At 46.6% G+C, this 17,673-nt stretch overlaps 1 protein-coding gene across 1 annotated transcript in view; it reads left to right on the top strand.

The window, feature by feature from the left end:
- The window catches only part of LOC117519453 (ceruloplasmin-like), a 41,421-nt gene extending 26,494 nt beyond the window's left edge, over nucleotides 1-14,927 (top strand). Inside the window, exons 2-4 of the mRNA XM_034180798.1 lie at nucleotides 13,455-13,605; nucleotides 13,864-14,080; nucleotides 14,885-14,927. Coding sequence (XP_034036689.1) covers nucleotides 13,455-13,605; nucleotides 13,864-14,080; nucleotides 14,885-14,927 — 411 coding nt within the window. The remainder of the gene's footprint in view (nucleotides 1-13,454; nucleotides 13,606-13,863; nucleotides 14,081-14,884) is intronic.
- Nucleotides 14,928-17,673: the final 2,746 nt, after the last annotated feature.

Raw genomic sequence — 17,673 nt, 5'->3', positions numbered from 1 at the left:
ATCGTTCGGGATCCCATGCAGACGCACGACGTGGTGGACCAGGAGGTCTGCAGTCTCCTGGGCCATCGGGAGCTTCGGGAGGGCCACGAAGTGGGCCGCCTTGGAGAACCGGTCCACTATCGTGAGGATGGTGGTCATGCCCTGGGACGGCGGGAGGCCCGTGATGAAGTCCGGGCCGATGTGGGACCAGGGGCGATGAGGCACCGGTAAAGGCTGGAGGAGACCTTGGGTCTTATGATGGTCCACCTTGCCCCTGGCGCAGGTGGTACAGGCCTGGACGTAGTCCCAGACGTCGGCTTCCATAGACACCCACCAGAAGCGCTGCCGGACCACTGCCACGGTTCTTCGCACCGCCGGGTGGCAGGAGAGCTTGGAACCGTGACAGAAGTCCAAAACCGCAGCTCTGGCCTCTGGTGGGACGTACAATCTGTCCTTCGGGCCGGTCCCCGGGTCCGGGTTCCATGCCAGGGCCTCCCGGACGGTCTTCTCCACGTCCCAGGTGAGGGTGGCCACGACAGTGGACTCGGGGATGATGGTTTCCGTTGGGTCTTGGCCTTGGCTTCCTCTTCGTGCACCCGGGACAGGGCGACGGATCATTGATTCTTAGTCCCAGGGCAGTATGTGATCTGGTGATCTGATCTGATGTGATCTGATCAAGTCAAAACGCCCGAAGAACAGTGACCAGCGGGCTTGCCTGGGGTTCAGATGCTTGGCGGTCCGGATGTACTCCAGGTTCCGATGGTCCGTGAAAACCATGAATGGTACCGTCGCTCCCTCCAGAGCCTCTTTCACCGACAGAAGTTCTCGAGTGCCGACGTCATAGTTCCTTTCAGCCGGGGTCAACCTGCGGGAAAATAGGCACAAGGGTGGAGAATCTTATCGGACTCCCTGCTCTGGGACAGCACGGCTCCTACTCCTGAGTCAGAGGCATCCACTTCAACTATAAACTGGCAATTTGGATCAGGCTGCAACCAGGACTGGTGCAGTCGAGAACCGGCATTTCAACTCCCTTAAGGTGGCTTCGCACCGATCCCACCAGGTGAAGGGAACTTTAGTGGAGGTCAGGGCTGTCAGGGGGCTAACTACCTGACTATAGCCCTTAATGAACCTCCTGTAGAAATTTGCAAAGCCGAGGACCTGTTGCAGTTTCCTACGGCTTGTTGGTTGGGGCCAATCTCTCACCGCCGCAACCTTGGCCGGATCAGGGGCGATGAAGTTGGAGGAGATTATGAACCCCAGGAAGGACAAAGAAGAGTGGTGGAACTCACACTTCTTGCCCTTCACGAACAGCCGGTTCTCCAACAACCACTGCAGGACCTGACGTACATGCTTGACATGGGTCTCAGGATCTGGAGAAAAGATGAGTATATCGTCCAGATATACGAAGACAAACCGATGCAGGAAGTCCCACAAGACATCATTAACCAACGCTTGGAACGTCGCAGGCGCATTGGTGAGGCCGAACGGCATGACCAGGTACTCAAAGTGACCTAACGGGGTGTTAAATGCCGTCTTCCACTTGTCTCCCTCCCGGATCCGAACCAGGTGATAAGCATTCCTAAGATCCAGTTTAGTGAAAATTTGGGCTCCATGCAAGGGCGTGAACACTGAATCCAACAGAGGTAACGGGTATCGGTTGCGAACCGTGATCTCGTTCAGCCCTCTGTAGTCAATGCATGGACGGAGTCCGCCGTCTTTTTTGCCCACAAAAAAGAAACCAGCACCCATCAGGGAGGTGGAGTTCTGGATCAACCCGGCAGCTAACGAGTCCCGGATGTAGGTCTCCATTGATTCGCATTCCAGACGTGAGAGGTTGTACAGCCTGCTGGACGGGTACTCAGCGCCCGGTATCAAATCAATGGCACAATCGTACGGACGGTGCAGGGGCAGCGTGAGTGCCAGATCTTTGCTGAAGACGTCAGCAAGGTCATGGTACTCAGCTGGCACCGCCACCAGATTGGGGGGGACTAAAACCTCCTCCTTAGCTGTCACACCGGGTGGCACCGAGGATCCTAAACACTCCCAGTGGCAGGTTTCGCTCCTCTGCATTACAACCCCAGACGGCCAATCAATCCGGGGATTGTGTTTTAACACCCATGGAAAACCCAAAATCACTCGGGAGGTAGAAGGTGTTACATAAAACACAATCTCCTCCCTGTGATTTCCAGACACCACCAATGTCACTGGCTGTGTCTGATGTGTGATTAGCGGAAGAAGGGTGCCATCTAGTGCCCGTACCGGAAATGGTGATGGTAAGGCCACTAGAGGGAGCCCAACCTCCTTTGCCCATCTGCTATCCAACAGATTCCCCTCCGACCCCGTGTCCACCAGTGATGGGGCGTGAAGGGTTAGATCCCCACTCAGGATCGTAACTGGGATGCGTGCAGATCGTCGGGGTTTCCCCGCGTGAGTATTATGACCCACCCTTAGCCCAGTCTGTAAGGACGAGTGCTGCTGTATTGACCGTTTGGGGCAGTTTTTCTGTGTGTGCTCAGTTGAGCTGCAGAGAAAACACTCCCCATGGATCAGCCTCCTTTGTCTCTGATCTGATCTCATTTTGGCCCTGCTCGTTTCCCTAACAACGGCAGCAGGGGGAACTGTCGTCACGTGGAGTACCCTGGCTGTGGAGCGTGGGGAAGACGGCTCCCTTTCAGACCCAGGAGGAAGAGGGACGGCTTGTGCCTGACCACGCCCTTCGTCTCGCTCCCGTCGGTGTTCTGTTAATCGGTTGTCTAACCATATTACCAGGTCGATAAGCCTGTCTAAATCCCGCAGCTCGTCCTTCGCCACCAGGTGCTCCTTAAGGACCAGAGACAGTCCGTTTACGAAGGCGGCGCGGAGCGCAACAGCATTCCAGCCGGCTCGCGCTGCCGCGATGCGGAAGTCGACTGCATACTTAGCTGCGCTCCGGCACCCCTGTGTTATCGACAGCAGCACGCTTGAAGCGGTCTCGCCTCTATGAGGGTGGTCGAACACCTGTCTGAACTCCCTCACAAACCCAGTATATGTCGTTAGGAGCCGTGAATTCTGCTCCCAGAGCGCCGTAGCCCAGGCGCGTGCCTCTCCTCGAAGCAGATTTATAACGTAAGCCACCCGACTAGCATCTGACGCGTACATGACGGGACGCTGTGAAAAGACGAGCGAACACTGCATTAAGAAGTCTGCGCACGTCTCGACACAACCTCCGTACGGCTCCAGAGGGCTTATGTATGCTTTAGGGGAAGGAGGTGGGGTTCGTTGAACGACCACTGGAATGTCTATGTCTGGCATTCGGTCAGCAGGAGGAGGTGCTGCAGCGGCGCCCTGTGCGCGCACTTCCACCTGGGTGGTGAGAGCCTCCATCCTCCGATTGAGAATAACGTTCTGCTCGGTTACCACGTCCAACCGAGCAGTGAAAGCGGTTATGATGTGCTGCAGCTCACCTAACACACCTCCTGCTGGCGCCTGTGCACTTCGCTCTTCCATTGACTGTTCAAGCGATGGTTGACGCCCCTCGGGATCCATGACGCTGGCCGAGAAATCCTGTTCTTGTTGTGAAAGTGTAGTGACACGGACCCACAACAGGGGGCGTTAATGAACGGACAATGGATTAAGCCAAAAAGTAACAATTTAATGTTGTGAATTGCACAATGGAATACAGACAATTGCAGTTGACGAGTACAGTCAATTATACCCAAGGTGACGTGTGGGCAGGCTCGAGGATAGAAGACGTCTGTCCAGAGAAGAGCCGGATCCCACACGGCCTCCACCGCCAACGGATCTGAAGAACACCGGAGCCGCCAAGTCCTGGGTCCCAGGTGGCCACCATCTCCAGCTGTCAGACCTGGTACTGCTGGCAGAAACAGAAACAGTTAATGGTGGGTGTGTGGATACACACCCAGTAATCTCTCCGTACTCAGTTCCTCCGGGAGGGAGAACCACCACCTCCAGAAACCGAATCACCTGTGCAGCTCTTGTCAGTCACTTCCCTGGAAGGAGTGGGAGGCGAAGACGTCGCAACTCACACTATCCGCCAATCCAGCTACAGACTGTATCCACAGGATGAACGTCTGCACACAGAACAATATTTAGTCTTGGAAATTTACAGCAGAGAAGGTTACCTGAGTGGTAGCTGATTTCTCGGCGGGGAGGTGGAGTTGCAGTCCGGCTTTTATGGTGATGGTAGAATGAGTGACAGCTGGTGCTGTTGATGAGTGACAGCTGTCACTCTCTGTTGCTCCGACGCCCTCTCATGCTTGAAGCCCGCACTTCAAGCAGGGTGCCCTCTGGTGGTGGTGGGCCAGCAGTACCTCCTCTTCAGCGGCCCACACAACAGTTCTTGTACCTATTGGACATAAATCTACGACCAGACGGAAGCAGTTTGAACTCTGGGTACAGAGGCTGACTGGGATCATCCAAGACTGACCAGGTCTTTTTAATGGATCTGTTTTTAGATATACGTAGATGAAAAGGTCATTTAAGGAAACATCATCTTGCTGCACTCATTTACAACACGATGCAGACTGTTTTTGCTTTTCAAAGTTAAAAAGCCATACCAGCATATAAATGAAAAGGTAAGAACAGATTCAATAAAACATCTTCATAAAGTACTGTCCACATTAAAACGCCCAAGTTTACGGTAAAAATACCTACGTTGGTGAGCTTTCTTACATACCTGGTCAATCTGATGCTCCAAGGTTAGTCCACTGTCAATAAAGGTCCCAAGGTATTTATATTTCTGTACAATTTCCACAGCCAGACCATTAATAACTACCGTCTAAATGACATCCTGCTTTTTCCTAAAATCAATTATCATCTCTTAGCCGCCGTTAGTTACCCCCTGGCAGATCCCGAGCAGCCGGGAAAGCAGGCTGACTGGGTGACTGTGAGGAGGAAGCGTAGCCCTAAACAGAAGCCCCGTGTACACCGCCAACCCGTTCACATTTCTAACCGTTTTTCCCCACTCGACGACACACCCGCCGAGGATCAAACTCTGGTTATTGGCGACTCTGTTTTGAGAAATGTGAAGTTAGCGACACCAGCAACCATAGTCAATTGTCTTCCGGGGGCCAGAGCAGGCGACATTGAAGGAAATTCGAAACTGCTGGCTAAGGCTAAGCGTAAATTCGGTAAGATTGTAATTCACGTCGGCAGTAATGACACCCGGTTACGCCAATCGGAGGTCACTAAAATTAACATTGAATCGGTGTGTAACTTTGCAAAAACAATGTCGGACTCTGTAGTTTTCTCTGGGCCCCTCCCCAATCGGACCGGGAGTGACATGTTTATCGGCATGTTCTCCTTGAATTGCTGTCTGTCTGAGTGGTGTCCAAAAAATGAAGTGGGCTTCATAGATAATTGGCAAAGCTTCTGGGGAAAACCTGGTCTTGTTAGGAGAGACGGCATCCATCCCACTTTGGATGGAGCAGCTCTCATTTCTAGAAATCTGGCCAATTTTCTTAAATCCTCCAAACCCTGACTATCCAGGGTTGGGACCAGGAAGCAGAGTTGTAGTCTTACACACCTCTCTGCAGCTTCTCTCCCCCTGCCATCCCCTCATTACCCCATCCCCGTAGAGACGGTGCCTGCTCCCAGACCACCAATAACCAGCAAAAATCTATTTAAGCATAAAAATTCAAAAAGAAAAATAATATAGCACCTTCAACTGCACCACAGACTAAAACAGTTAAATGTGGTCTATTAAACATTAGGTCTCTCTCTTCTAAGTCCCTGTTGGTAAATGATATAATAATTGATCAACATATTGATTTATTCTGCCTAACAGAAACCTGGTTACAGCAGGATGAATATGTTAGTTTAAATGAGTCAACACCCCCGAGTCACACTAACTGTCAGAATGCTCGTAGCATGGGCCGGGGCGGAGGATTAGCAGCAATCTTCCATTCCAGCTTATTAATTAATCAAAAACCCAGACAGAGCTTTAATTCATTTGAAAGCTTGTCTCTTAGTCTTGTCCATCCAAATTGGAAGTCCCAAAAACCAGTTTTATTTGTTATTATCTATCGTCCACCTGGTCGTTACTGTGAGTTTCTCTGTGAATTTTCAGACCTTTTGTCTGACTTAGTGCTTAGCTCAGATAAGATAATTATAGTGGGCGATTTTAACATCCACACAGATGCTGAGAATGACAGCCTCAACACTGCATTTAATCTATTATTAGACTCTATTGGCTTTGCTCAAAAAGTAAATGAGTCCACCCACCACTTTAATCATATCTTAGATCTTGTTCTGACTTATGGTATGGAAATAGAAGACTTAACAGTATTCCCTGAAAACTCCCTTCTGTCTGATCATTTCTTAATAACATTTACATTTACTCTGATGGACTACCCAGCAGTGGGGAATAAGTTTCATTACACTAGAAGTCTTTCAGAAAGCGCCTGTAACTAGGTTTAAGGATATGATTCCTTCTTTATGTTCTCTAATGCCATATACCAACACAGTGCAGAGTAGCTACCTAAACTCTGTAAGGGAGATAGAGTATCTCGTCAATAGTTTTACATCCTCATTGAAGACAACTTTGGATGCTGTAGCTCCTCTGAAAAAGAGAGCTTTAAATCAGAAGTGCCTGACTCCGTGGTATAACTCACAAACTCGCAGCTTAAAGCAGATAACCCGTAAGTTGGAGAGGAAATGGCGTCTCACTAATTTAGAAGATCTTCATTTAGCCTGGAAAAAGAGTCTGTTGCTCTATAAAAAAAGCCCTCCGTAAAGCTAGGACATCTTTCTACTCATCACTAATTGAAGAAAATAAGAACAACCTCAGGTTTCTTTTCAGCACTGTAGCCAGGCTGACAAAGAGTCAGAGCTCTATTGAGCTGAGTATTCCATTAACTTTAACTAGTAATGACTTCATGACTTTCTTTGCTAACAAAATTTTAACTATTAGAGAAAAAATTACTCATAACCATCCCAAAGACGTATCGTTATCTTTGGCTGCTTTCAGTGATGCCGGTATTTGGTTAGACTCTTTCTCTCAGATTGTTCTGTCTGAGTTATTTTCATTAGCCATCAACATGTTTATTAGACCCCATTCCTACCAGGCTGCTCAAGGAAGCCCTACCATTATTTAGTGCTTCGATCTTAAATATGATCAATCTATCTTTGTTAGTTGGCTATGTACCACAGGCTTTAAGGTGGCAGTAATTAAACCATTACTTAAAAAGCCATCACTTGACCCAGCTATCTTAGCTAATTATAGGCCAATCTCCAACCTTCCTTTTCTCTCAAAAATTCTTGAAAGGGTAGTTGTAAAACAGCTAACTGATCATCTGCAGAGGAATGGTCTATTTGAAGAGTTTCAGTCAGGTTTTAGAATTCATCATAGTACAGAAACAGCATTAGTGAAGGTTACAAATGATCTTCTTATGGCCTCGGACAGTGGACTCATCTCTGTGCTTGTTCTGTTAGACCTCAGTGCTGCTTTTGATACTGTTGACCATAAAACTTTATTACAGAGATTAGAGCATGCCATAGGTATTAAAGGCACTGCGCTGCGGTGGTTTGAATCATATTTGTCTAATAGATTACAATTTGTTCATGTAAATGGGGAATCTTCTTCACAGACTAAAGTTAATTATGGAGTTCCACAAGGTTCTGTGCTAGGACCAATTTTATTCACTTTATACATGCTTCCCTTAGGCAGTATTATTAGACGGTATTGCTTAAATTTTCACTGTTACGCAGATGATACCCAGCTTTATCTATCCATGAAGCCAGAGGACACACACCAATTAGCTAAACTGCAGGATTGTCTTACAGACATAAAGACATGGATGACCTCTAATTTCCTGCTTTTAAACTCAGATAAAACTGAAGTTATTGTACTTGGCCCCACAAATCTTAGAAACATGGTGTCTAACCAGATCCTTACTCTGGATGGCATTACCCTGACCTCTAGTAATACTGTGAGAAATCTTGGAGTAATTTTTGATCAGGATATGTCATTCAAAGCGCATATTAAACAAATATGTAGGACTGCTTTTTTGCATTTATGCAATATCTCTAAAATCAGAAAGGTCTTGTCTCAGAGTGATGCTGAAAAACTAATCCATGCATTTATTTCCTCTAGGCTGGACTATTGTAATTCATTATTATCAGGTTGTCCTAAAAGTTCCCTAAAAAGCCTTCAGTTAATTCAAAATGCTGCAGCTAGAGTACTGACGGGGACTAGAAGGAGAGAGCATATCTCACCCATATTGGCCTCTCTTCATTGGCTTCCTGTTAATTCTAGAATAGAATTTAAAATTCTTCTTCTTACTTATAAGGTTTTGAATAATCAGGTCCCATCTTATCTTAGGGACCTCGTAGTACCATATCACCCCAATAGAGCGCTTCGCTCTCAGACTGCAGGCTTACTTGTAGTTCCTAGGGTTTGTAAGAGTAGAATGGGAGGCAGAGCCTTCAGCTTTCAGGCTCCTCTCCTGTGGAACCAGCTCCCAATTCAGATCAGGGAGACAGACACCCTCTCTACTTTTAAGATTAGGCTTAAAACTTTCCTTTTTGCTAAAGCTTATAGTTAGGGCTGGATCAGGTGACCCTGAATCATCCCTTAGTTATGCTGCTATAGACGTAGACTGCTGGGGGGTTCCCATGATGCACTGTTTCTTTCTCTTTTTGCTCTGTATGCACCACTCTGCATTTAATCATTAGTGATCGATCTCTGCTCCCCTCCACAGCATGTCTTTTTCCTGGTTCTCTCCCTCAGCCCCAACCAGTCCCAGCAGAAGACTGCCGCTGCTGGGACTGGTTCTGCTGGAGGTTTCTTCCTGTTAAAAGGGAGTTTTTCCTTCCCACTGTAGCCAAGTGCTTGCTCACAGGGGGTCGTTTTGACCGTTGGGGTTTTACATAATTATTGTATGGCCTTGCCTTACAATATAAAGCGCCTTGGGGCAACTGTTTGTTGTGATTTGGCGCTATATAAAAAAATTGATTGATTGATTGATCTCTTTGGTTTTGTTCATATTGATATCTAAAAAGGACATTTTCCACCAGCTGATAAAATCTGACACCACAGGGCCATGGTCTTGGTCATCTTAATTTAAAACAATAATTAGAACAACAAGAGTTGTTCAAATGAACAGTAAATGGAATCAAATTGCACAAAAACTAATTCAAAATGATACATGATACAATGGTCTGATTTTTATATACTACAACGGGACAAATAATCAATGCAACCAATCAAATGATAAGGATCTATTTAGATGTTATATAGTATGAATAAAAGGCATCAGAGGGCTGAGGCATACCCTACACACTCTACAGACCATGATGTAAATATACATCTGTCTGTAGTAGTGTTTTTGACCATGTATGACTCCATCATATGATTTCTGTGAGACTACATTATGAAGTCATTTATATCAATCAATTACAAATATTTTACTAATCAATATGAGCATTTGATCAACTCAAATCTTTGCTATCACAGATGTTGTGGTAAACATGCTTGACCATTTTCTTCATGTTACACCACATGCTGAGGGCTTCCTGCATAAATCCAACGTTCACTTTTCCGTCCTGCTGTGGTCCAGTAATCCGTGTTCATCTGTGGTCCAGTAATCCGTGTTCATCTGTGGTCCAGTAATCTGGGTTCATCTGGTAATGACTTTTGTTTAAACTGCATTAAATAATAATACAATAACATGCTTTTGGAGGGCGGTATGCATTTTCAGAGGCCCGACGTTCACGACCAGTCACCCAAAATGACAGATATTCACCCGAGTTAGACGAGGAAAATGCACACCGCACGACAACAGCATGTTATTTGCATTATTAGCACTTTTTACTGAGACACTGTGTCTGTCGTTAAACTCGCCCCAAGGGAAACACTGTCTGTCGTTAAACTCGCCCCAAGGGAAACACTGTCTGTCGTTAAACTCGCCCCAAGGGAAACACTGTCTGTCGTTAAACTCGCCCCAAGGGAAACACTGTCTGTCGTTAAACTCGCCCCAAGGGAAACACTGTCTGTCGTTAAACTCGCCCCAAGGGAAACACTGTCTGTCGTTAAACTTACCCCAAGGGAAACACTGTCTGTCGTTAAACTTGCCCAAAGGGAAACAACACTGTGTCTGTCGTTAAACTCGCCCCAAGGGAAACACTGTCTGTCGTTAAACTCGCCCCAAGGGAAACACTGTCTGTCGTTAAACTTACCCCAAGGGAAACACTGTCTGTCGTGTAACTTGCCCCAAGGGAAACAACACTGTGTCTGTCGTTAAACTCGCCCCAAAAGGAAATGCTGTGTCTGTCATTAAATTCGCCCCAAGGGAAACAATGTGTTAACAAGAGCAATCTGAGATTTCTGACGTCGGCCAAAGGTTGACGAGGACTCAAAAGATATGGAATTCACATCGTGACCCGGAGTGTACCTGTAATCCTGATCCAGAAACCGTATCCGGGTCACCTCCAAAGTTCAGTGGAGTTTTTCACGGTGTAATATCTCTCTGTGGTGGAAATTTGGTGAGCATCCGTGAAGTAGTTTTGAAGTAGTCCTTCAAAACCTATATAAAGGGAAATTGGGTGGCCATCGTTCCTTTTCAGGGGCTCGGTGTATGTGGCCCCCTGTGCCCCGGCTCCTCCCTCCAGGTTTGTGGGGCCCGCCTGTCTCCCTTTGGCTCCTCAGCTGCCCCTGCTGCTCCGGGGTCCCATCTCGCGCCTTCCCTGGTTCGGGACCTGCGGGTGGGGTGGCCCGCCCACCAGTGGCTCCCTGGCCCTCTGTCCCCCCTGTTGGTTTGTTCCTGCCTGGGCCTCCGGTGCTCTAGTCGGGGTTACTAGATGGTGGTGGGTTTGCAGGACAGGCTGTGGTGCAGCGGTGTGCTGCGGCCTCCCACGGCAGTCTGCCACCTGCCATCTCCTGTCCTGCTTTTAGTGCAACACTTTATCTTTGCTCACTTAGGGGGTTGCACACAGCAAGGGAAATTAATTATAACAACTATGGTGGAGTTGGTAGGTAGGGTGAGTGTGGCATGTGCCACCGGGCCGCTCCCCTGTTGGTTCATCGTCTGCCCGGGTGGCTCTGGGGGCTGCCCTTCCTGGCCCCTGTGCCCTTCCGCTGCCCTTTTGTCCTGGTTTCTCCTGGGGCCCCACGTCCTGGGCCTGTTGCCGTCTTCACTCACGGCCGGCCGTATGGCTTCGACACGCCTGAGTGGTCCATGTGATATGGTAAGGTTCTGTACTCTTATCTTGGCCCAACACACCAGCCACAGTAGTGATCGGATATTTAGCTGTGATCTGGGTCTCTGTGTAGATGGTTGCGTGTTTGTGACCATCACCACAATTCAGTTTTGGATGCTCTCTAGGTGATCAAGACTCTGGTGTTCTAGATTAGGGTATGGATGCTCACTAATTAGACAACTGACTGTTGCCTTTACTGTTTGTTCATGTGTGGTTGTTTGTCCTGGTAGGTTTTATGGTTGGGGCCCCATCTCCTCAGTGTCTCACTTCACAGTTTTTGTCTTCACCACTTGTCATTCGTTCTTGTCTGTCTTTGTGTTGTTTTGGGGGTCAGCCCTTTCTGATAGAAGTTGTCGGTCGGTTGGCTTTGAGTAGGATGTTGAAGGCTGATCGGGAAGGGCGGATGGGGGTCTCTCACACACACACACACACACACACCACGTTCATTCACGCACTACATACCTTCTGTCTTGCAAGAATAAATTACATATATGTGTATTAATGTTCATAAATGGTTCTGCCAGTGTGGCACTTACCATAACTACAGTAGTGTTCAGAATAATAGTAGTGCTATGTGACTAAAAGATTAATCCAGGTTTTGAGTATATTTCTTATTGTTACATGGGAAACAAGGTACCAGTAGATTCAGTATATTCTCACAAATCCAACAAGACCAAGCATTCATGATATGCACACTCTTAGGGCTATGAAATTGGGCTATTAGTAAAAAAGTACAAAAGGGGGTGTTCACAATAATAGTAGTGCAGCATTCAGTCAGTGAGTTCGTCAATTTTGTGGAACAAACAGGTGTGAATCAGGTGTCCCCTATTTAAGGATGAAGCCAGCAAGGATGAACATGCTTTTCTCTTTGAAAGTCTGAGGAAAATGGGACGTTCAAGACATTGTTCAGAAGAACAGGGGAAAACTTATACGCAGGTGCAAAAAATTATAGGCTGTTCATCTACAATGATCTCCAATGCTTTAAAATGGACAAAAAAAAACAGTCGCGTGGAAGAAAACGGAAAACAACCATCAAAATGGATAGAAGAATAAGCAGAATGGCAAAGGTTCACCCATTGATCAGCTCCAGGATGATCAAAGACAGTCTGGAGTTACCTGTAAGTGCTGTGACAGTTAGAAGATGCCTGTGTGAAGCTAATTTTTTTTGCAAGAATCCACTGCAAAGTCCCTCTGTTAAATAAAAGACATGTGCAGAAGAGGTTACAATTTGCCAAAGAACACATCAACTGGCCTAAAGAGAAATTGAGGAATATTTTGTGGACTGATGAGAGTAAAACTGTTCTTTTTGGGTCCAAGGGCCGCAGACAGTTTGTGAGACGACCCCCAAACTCTGAATTCAAGCCACAGTTCACAGTGAAGACAGTGAAGCATGGTGGTGCAAGCATCATGATATGGGCATGTTTCTCCCATGGTGTTGGACCTATATATCGCATACCAGGTATCATGGATCAGTTTGGATATGTCAAAATACTTGAAGAGGTCATGTTGCCTTATGCTGAAGAGGACATGCCCTTGAAATGGGTGTTTCAACAAGACAATGACCCCAAGCACACTAGTAAACGAGCAAAATCTTGGTTCCAAACCAACAAAATTAATGCCTCGCAGATGTGAAGAAATCATGAAAAACTGTGGTCATACAACTAAATACGAGTTTAGTGAGTCACAGGATTGCTAAAAAAGCAGTTTGAACATAACAGTTTTGAGTTTGTAGCATCAACAGCAGATGCTACTATTATTGTGAACACCCCCCTTTTCTACTTTTTTTTACTAATAGCCCAATTTCATAGCCTTAAGAGTGTGCATATCATGAATGCTTGGTCTTGTTGGATTTGTGAGAATCTATTGAATCTACTGGTACCTTGTTTCCCATGTAACAATAAGAAATATACTCAAAACCTGGATTAATCTTTTTAATCACATAGTACTATTATTCTGAACACCACTGTAAGGCATCAGTGTAAAGCACTTTGAACTTCTGATTCAGATGGAGAAGTGCTATATAAATGCAGTCTATTTACAAGAGAACCCGTACTGTGAAGACATTCTTTTTTGCAGTAATCACTTAACTAGTGCATTCTAATGAACTCAGCTTTGAGTCTTTTGACCCGGACTACTGTAGCAGGCAAACTGCAGAGTCTATTCATACAGATGCAGTCAGTCTTCTTTTCAGGTGATACACAGACGTGCAACAGCAGTTGATGAGATACAGGATGAGAAGGTTGCGAGTGACTTTTTCTATCTGTTGTTTCCTCATATAGAAGAACTATGCTAAAGAGTACCACCTTCTGGCTGCAGTGTTTGACGAGAACCTGAGTTGGTATTTGGACGACAACATAAAGACCTTCACCACGGCTCCAACCACTGTTAATAAGGAAGATGATGGTTTCATGGAGAGCAATCAGATGCACGGTGTGCAGGACAACACACAAAATGTTTACAGCATTTACTGTTATTGTCTGTAAACTTGAATTCTGCTTTTTATGATTCAACTGCTGTCTGAATGTCTATACTGTAAAAAGCTTTAGTGGTGCTTTAGATTTCTGTGTTCACAACCATCTCCTACATTCTGAACATCTCATGTTTAATTGAGTATTGATTCCACATCTGCTCTTCATTGGGATAACTTTTTTTTTCTGCAAGTGACTCGATTGTGTTTTACTCTGTCAGCCATCAACGGCTTCGTGTACAGGAACTTGCCAGGCCTCACCATGTGTAAGGGAGATAAAGTAACCTGGCACCTGTCAGGTTTGGGTACAGAGTTGAATATCCACAGCCTCCATTTCCAGGGCAACCGATTCATCTACCGCCAAAACAGAAGAGATGCCATCACGCTAACCTCTCACATCTCACACACAGTCACTATGGAGCCGGACAGCATGAGTAGGTATCTGTGTCTCTGGTGTCTACTTAAAAACTCCCAACTTCCAACAACTTCATGTATAACGATGATTGCAAAGCTCACTTTTATTACAATAAATCAACACCGAATGGAGATTCTGATTCTGCAACACCTGCATCAATTAATTCTTTGTGACTCAGTGATGCATTAAGAAATGGATCTGTGTCGCCTAGACATTTGATGAGTTACAATTTTTAGTGTCACCCAAGGTCAAAGGTCATATGACTGTATATGTGCAGACAGGTGGAAAAAAAAAACAAAAAAAACAAATGTGACTTCCGTGTGGATCCACTGTGGCCACCCCGAGCAAAGAAAATGCCTCAGTAACCGATGAGCAGTGCTGTAATCTGAGGAGTTAATTTCCCAACAACAGATGCTTTCATCTCTCAGCCTGAGAAGCTGGTGGGACAAATTCTGGCTGAAGTGTCCACATTCAGCTCAGATACATGTCGGCTGCTGGTGGAGATGTTACATGACGGGTTGCACATACTTGTATGTAGCTGGTGGGGGGTGGAATTTTTTGTAAAGATAAGTGTTTTTTTGTCATCTCCTCCAAGGGAAGAACAAAGGCGTGCACATCCTGTGTTTGAAAGAGATTATACATATTCATCAGAGAATCTTTGAAGCTGACACAAACTACCTGCTGCTGGACTCAAATTCTATACAAAAAAAAACCTGTGAGTACACAAAGCTCTGTTTCCCTTCATCTGCCTGGACACAACCCAGTCAGTTTCTGTGATAACAAAAGACTCATGGAAAATTTGTGTTTTTCATTCATTGTGGCTGCAGGCAGCAGCACGAGCTGCAGCACGAACTATTGTTTGAAATGTGACATAACTATCAGCACACACACGGCTGCACATTCAGTAACGTCTCATTTGTGGAAAATGCATCAAGATCCACAACAAGCTTGTTTTCCTGGAAAACATCTATAGGCTCTTTCAAATAAAATATAACACAATTTACGGCATGTGCATGTATACTGTGATATCAATATTATAGAAATATCCTGCTGCCATAGTTATTTTTCACGAAACATCAAATTTGGTGAAGAGGTTGGGCTGACCTGGAATCAATGACAACGATGACTACTACTACTACTACTACTACTAATACTAATACTAATACTACTCCTTCCCACACTGCAAAAACTGATATCTAATCAATTTCAAGAAAATGTGACTTAATTTTTTTTTGTCTAAATAGAAAAATAATCTTAAGCATTTTTACATAAGAAAAATGTCTTATTATGGGAAAATGCATCTCACTTTTTCTTAAGTTTTTCCAGCTAATATCAAACTGTATTTAACCAGTAACAAGGAGAGGCAATGGATTTAAAATCACCCAAGCAAAGGAACAAGATTGTTTTCCTTATTTTAAGACAGAGGCTAATCTTAAAATACGAATTTTCAGTGCTGTTTCTGCCTAAAGTCGGGGAATTTTCACAGCCTCTTTCACACAATTCTTGTTCGTCCTTCGGGGTCGAAGATGACCATGGCTCCACTAAGTGAGTGATCAGTGACGGTGCGTCCAGAGGTGGCTGATGAGTCCAACCCAGGCTTGAAAGGTGCGCCCACATATGGGACACACATGGGTGGATACTGCGTTGGAGGTGGAAGTAGCTCGGCCCTTGCGTGCTGCTCGTTTTGTTTAGGCATCCGCAATCCGTCTGGCTTCTGTTTCACGGGCGCCACTGGTGGTCTTGCTGTGCCATTGTGAGCGGTTGTGGGCAAGCGTTTCCCAGGAAGTGAGCTCAAAGCCCAGGTTTTTCAGGGACACTTTGAGACAGTCTTTGTAGTGTTTCTTCTGCCCCCCGATTGAGCGCTTTCCCTGGCACAATTGTCCATACAGGAGCTGCTTTGGCAGTCGAGTGTCTGGCATTCTGATTATATGACCAGTCCATCTGACTTGCGTCTTCTGCAGGAGGGTGTAGATGCTGGGGAGGCTGGCTCGCTCAAGGACCTCCGTGTCCGGGACTTTGTCCTGCCACCTAATGTGGAGGAGGCAACGGAGGCAGCTCATATGGAAGTGGTTGAGCTGCTTGGCATGTCTGCTATAGACAGTCCAGGTCTCACTGTCATAGAGCAGGGTGGTTAGAACCACTGCACAGTAGACCTTCAGCTTGGTGGTAATGCTGAGTCCTCTCCATTCCCAGACGTTGTCACGGAGCCTTCCAAATGAGGCGCTGGCTTTTGCAACCCTGTTGTTAATTTCTGCATCGATGCTGACTGCGCGAGAAAGAGTGCTGCCCAGGTATGTAAAGTTGTCGACCGCCTGCAAATTCTGTCCCGTCACTGTAATATGAGGTTCTAGGTATAGTTTTCCAGGTGCTGGTTGGTACATGACTTCGGTCTTTTTGGTGCTGATGGTAAGGCCGAAGTTGCCGCATGCTCTCGAAAAGCAGTCCATTTCATGCTGCATCTTCTGTTCTGAGGCTGCGTTGAGCGCGCAATCATCAGCAAACAGTAGGTCTCTGATGACGGTCTCTGTCACCTTGGTGACAGCCTGGAGGCGCCTGAGGTTGAACAGCCCGCTGTCAGTCCTATATCTGAGGCGAATGCCATCCTGGCCGTCCTGGAAAGCGTCGGTCAGCATGGCAGAAAAGACCATGCTGAACAGTGTCGGGGCAAGAACGCAGCCCTGCTTTACGCCGTTGGTGACTGGGAAGGCCTCTGACTCGACTCCATCATCCAGAACTTTCACCATCATGCCGTCATGGAACTGTCACACAATTGTGATGAACCTGCTGGGGCAGCCAAACTTCTCCATGATTTTCCACAGGCCTTCTCTGCTGACCGTATCAAAGGCCTTCGTCAGATCGACAAAGGTCACAAAGAGGTCGCTGTGCTGCTCCTGGCACTTTTCCTGAAGTTGGCACACAGCAAATATCATGTCCACAGTTCCACGTCCGGCACGGAATCCGCACTGACTTTCTGGGAGGAGGCCCTGCTCAAGGTGTTGTAGTAGACGATTTAGCAGGATTCGAGCCAGGATTTTTCCTGCAGTGGACAGAAGGGAGATGCCTCTGTAGTTGTCACATTGCTGGTGGTTGCCTTTCCTCTTATAGATGTGGACGATACTGGCATCCTTCAACCGTTGGGGGATCTCGCCTGCGCTCCACAGTGACTGGAAGAGTTTGGTCAGTCTTTGCAGCAATGCTGGGCTGCCTGCCTTGTACACTTCAGCAGGAATAGCATCTGATCCTGGAGCTTTGCTGCAGGAGAGCTGTTTGATGGCCTGTCTGACTTCATCTTCTGTGGGCGGAGTGTCGAGGTCTTCGTTGATGTCCACTTGAGGTAGGCGCGCAATGGCCTCTTCATTGATTACAGCAGGGCAATTGAGGACCTGGTTGAAATGTTTAGCCCATCTCTCCAGTATCTGCTTTTTCTCTGTCAGCAGTTGGGTCCCATCTGCACTGAGGAGGGGGGAAGAGCCTGAGGACTGAGGTCCGTAGACAGCCTTCAGCGAGTCGTAGAAACGCTTGATGTTATGACTGTCCGCATAGCCCTGGATTTCATCGGCCTTCTTGCTGAACCAGGCATCTTGCATCTCGCGTATCTTCTTCTGGACCCTCTGCC

The sequence above is a fragment of the Thalassophryne amazonica genome, chromosome 10, assembly GCF_902500255.1.
Source record: "Thalassophryne amazonica chromosome 10, fThaAma1.1, whole genome shotgun sequence".
NCBI lineage: Eukaryota > Metazoa > Chordata > Actinopteri > Batrachoidiformes > Batrachoididae > Thalassophryne > Thalassophryne amazonica.
Note: the sequence above shows the minus strand (reverse complement) of the source record. Positions and strands in the feature narration are given on the sequence as shown.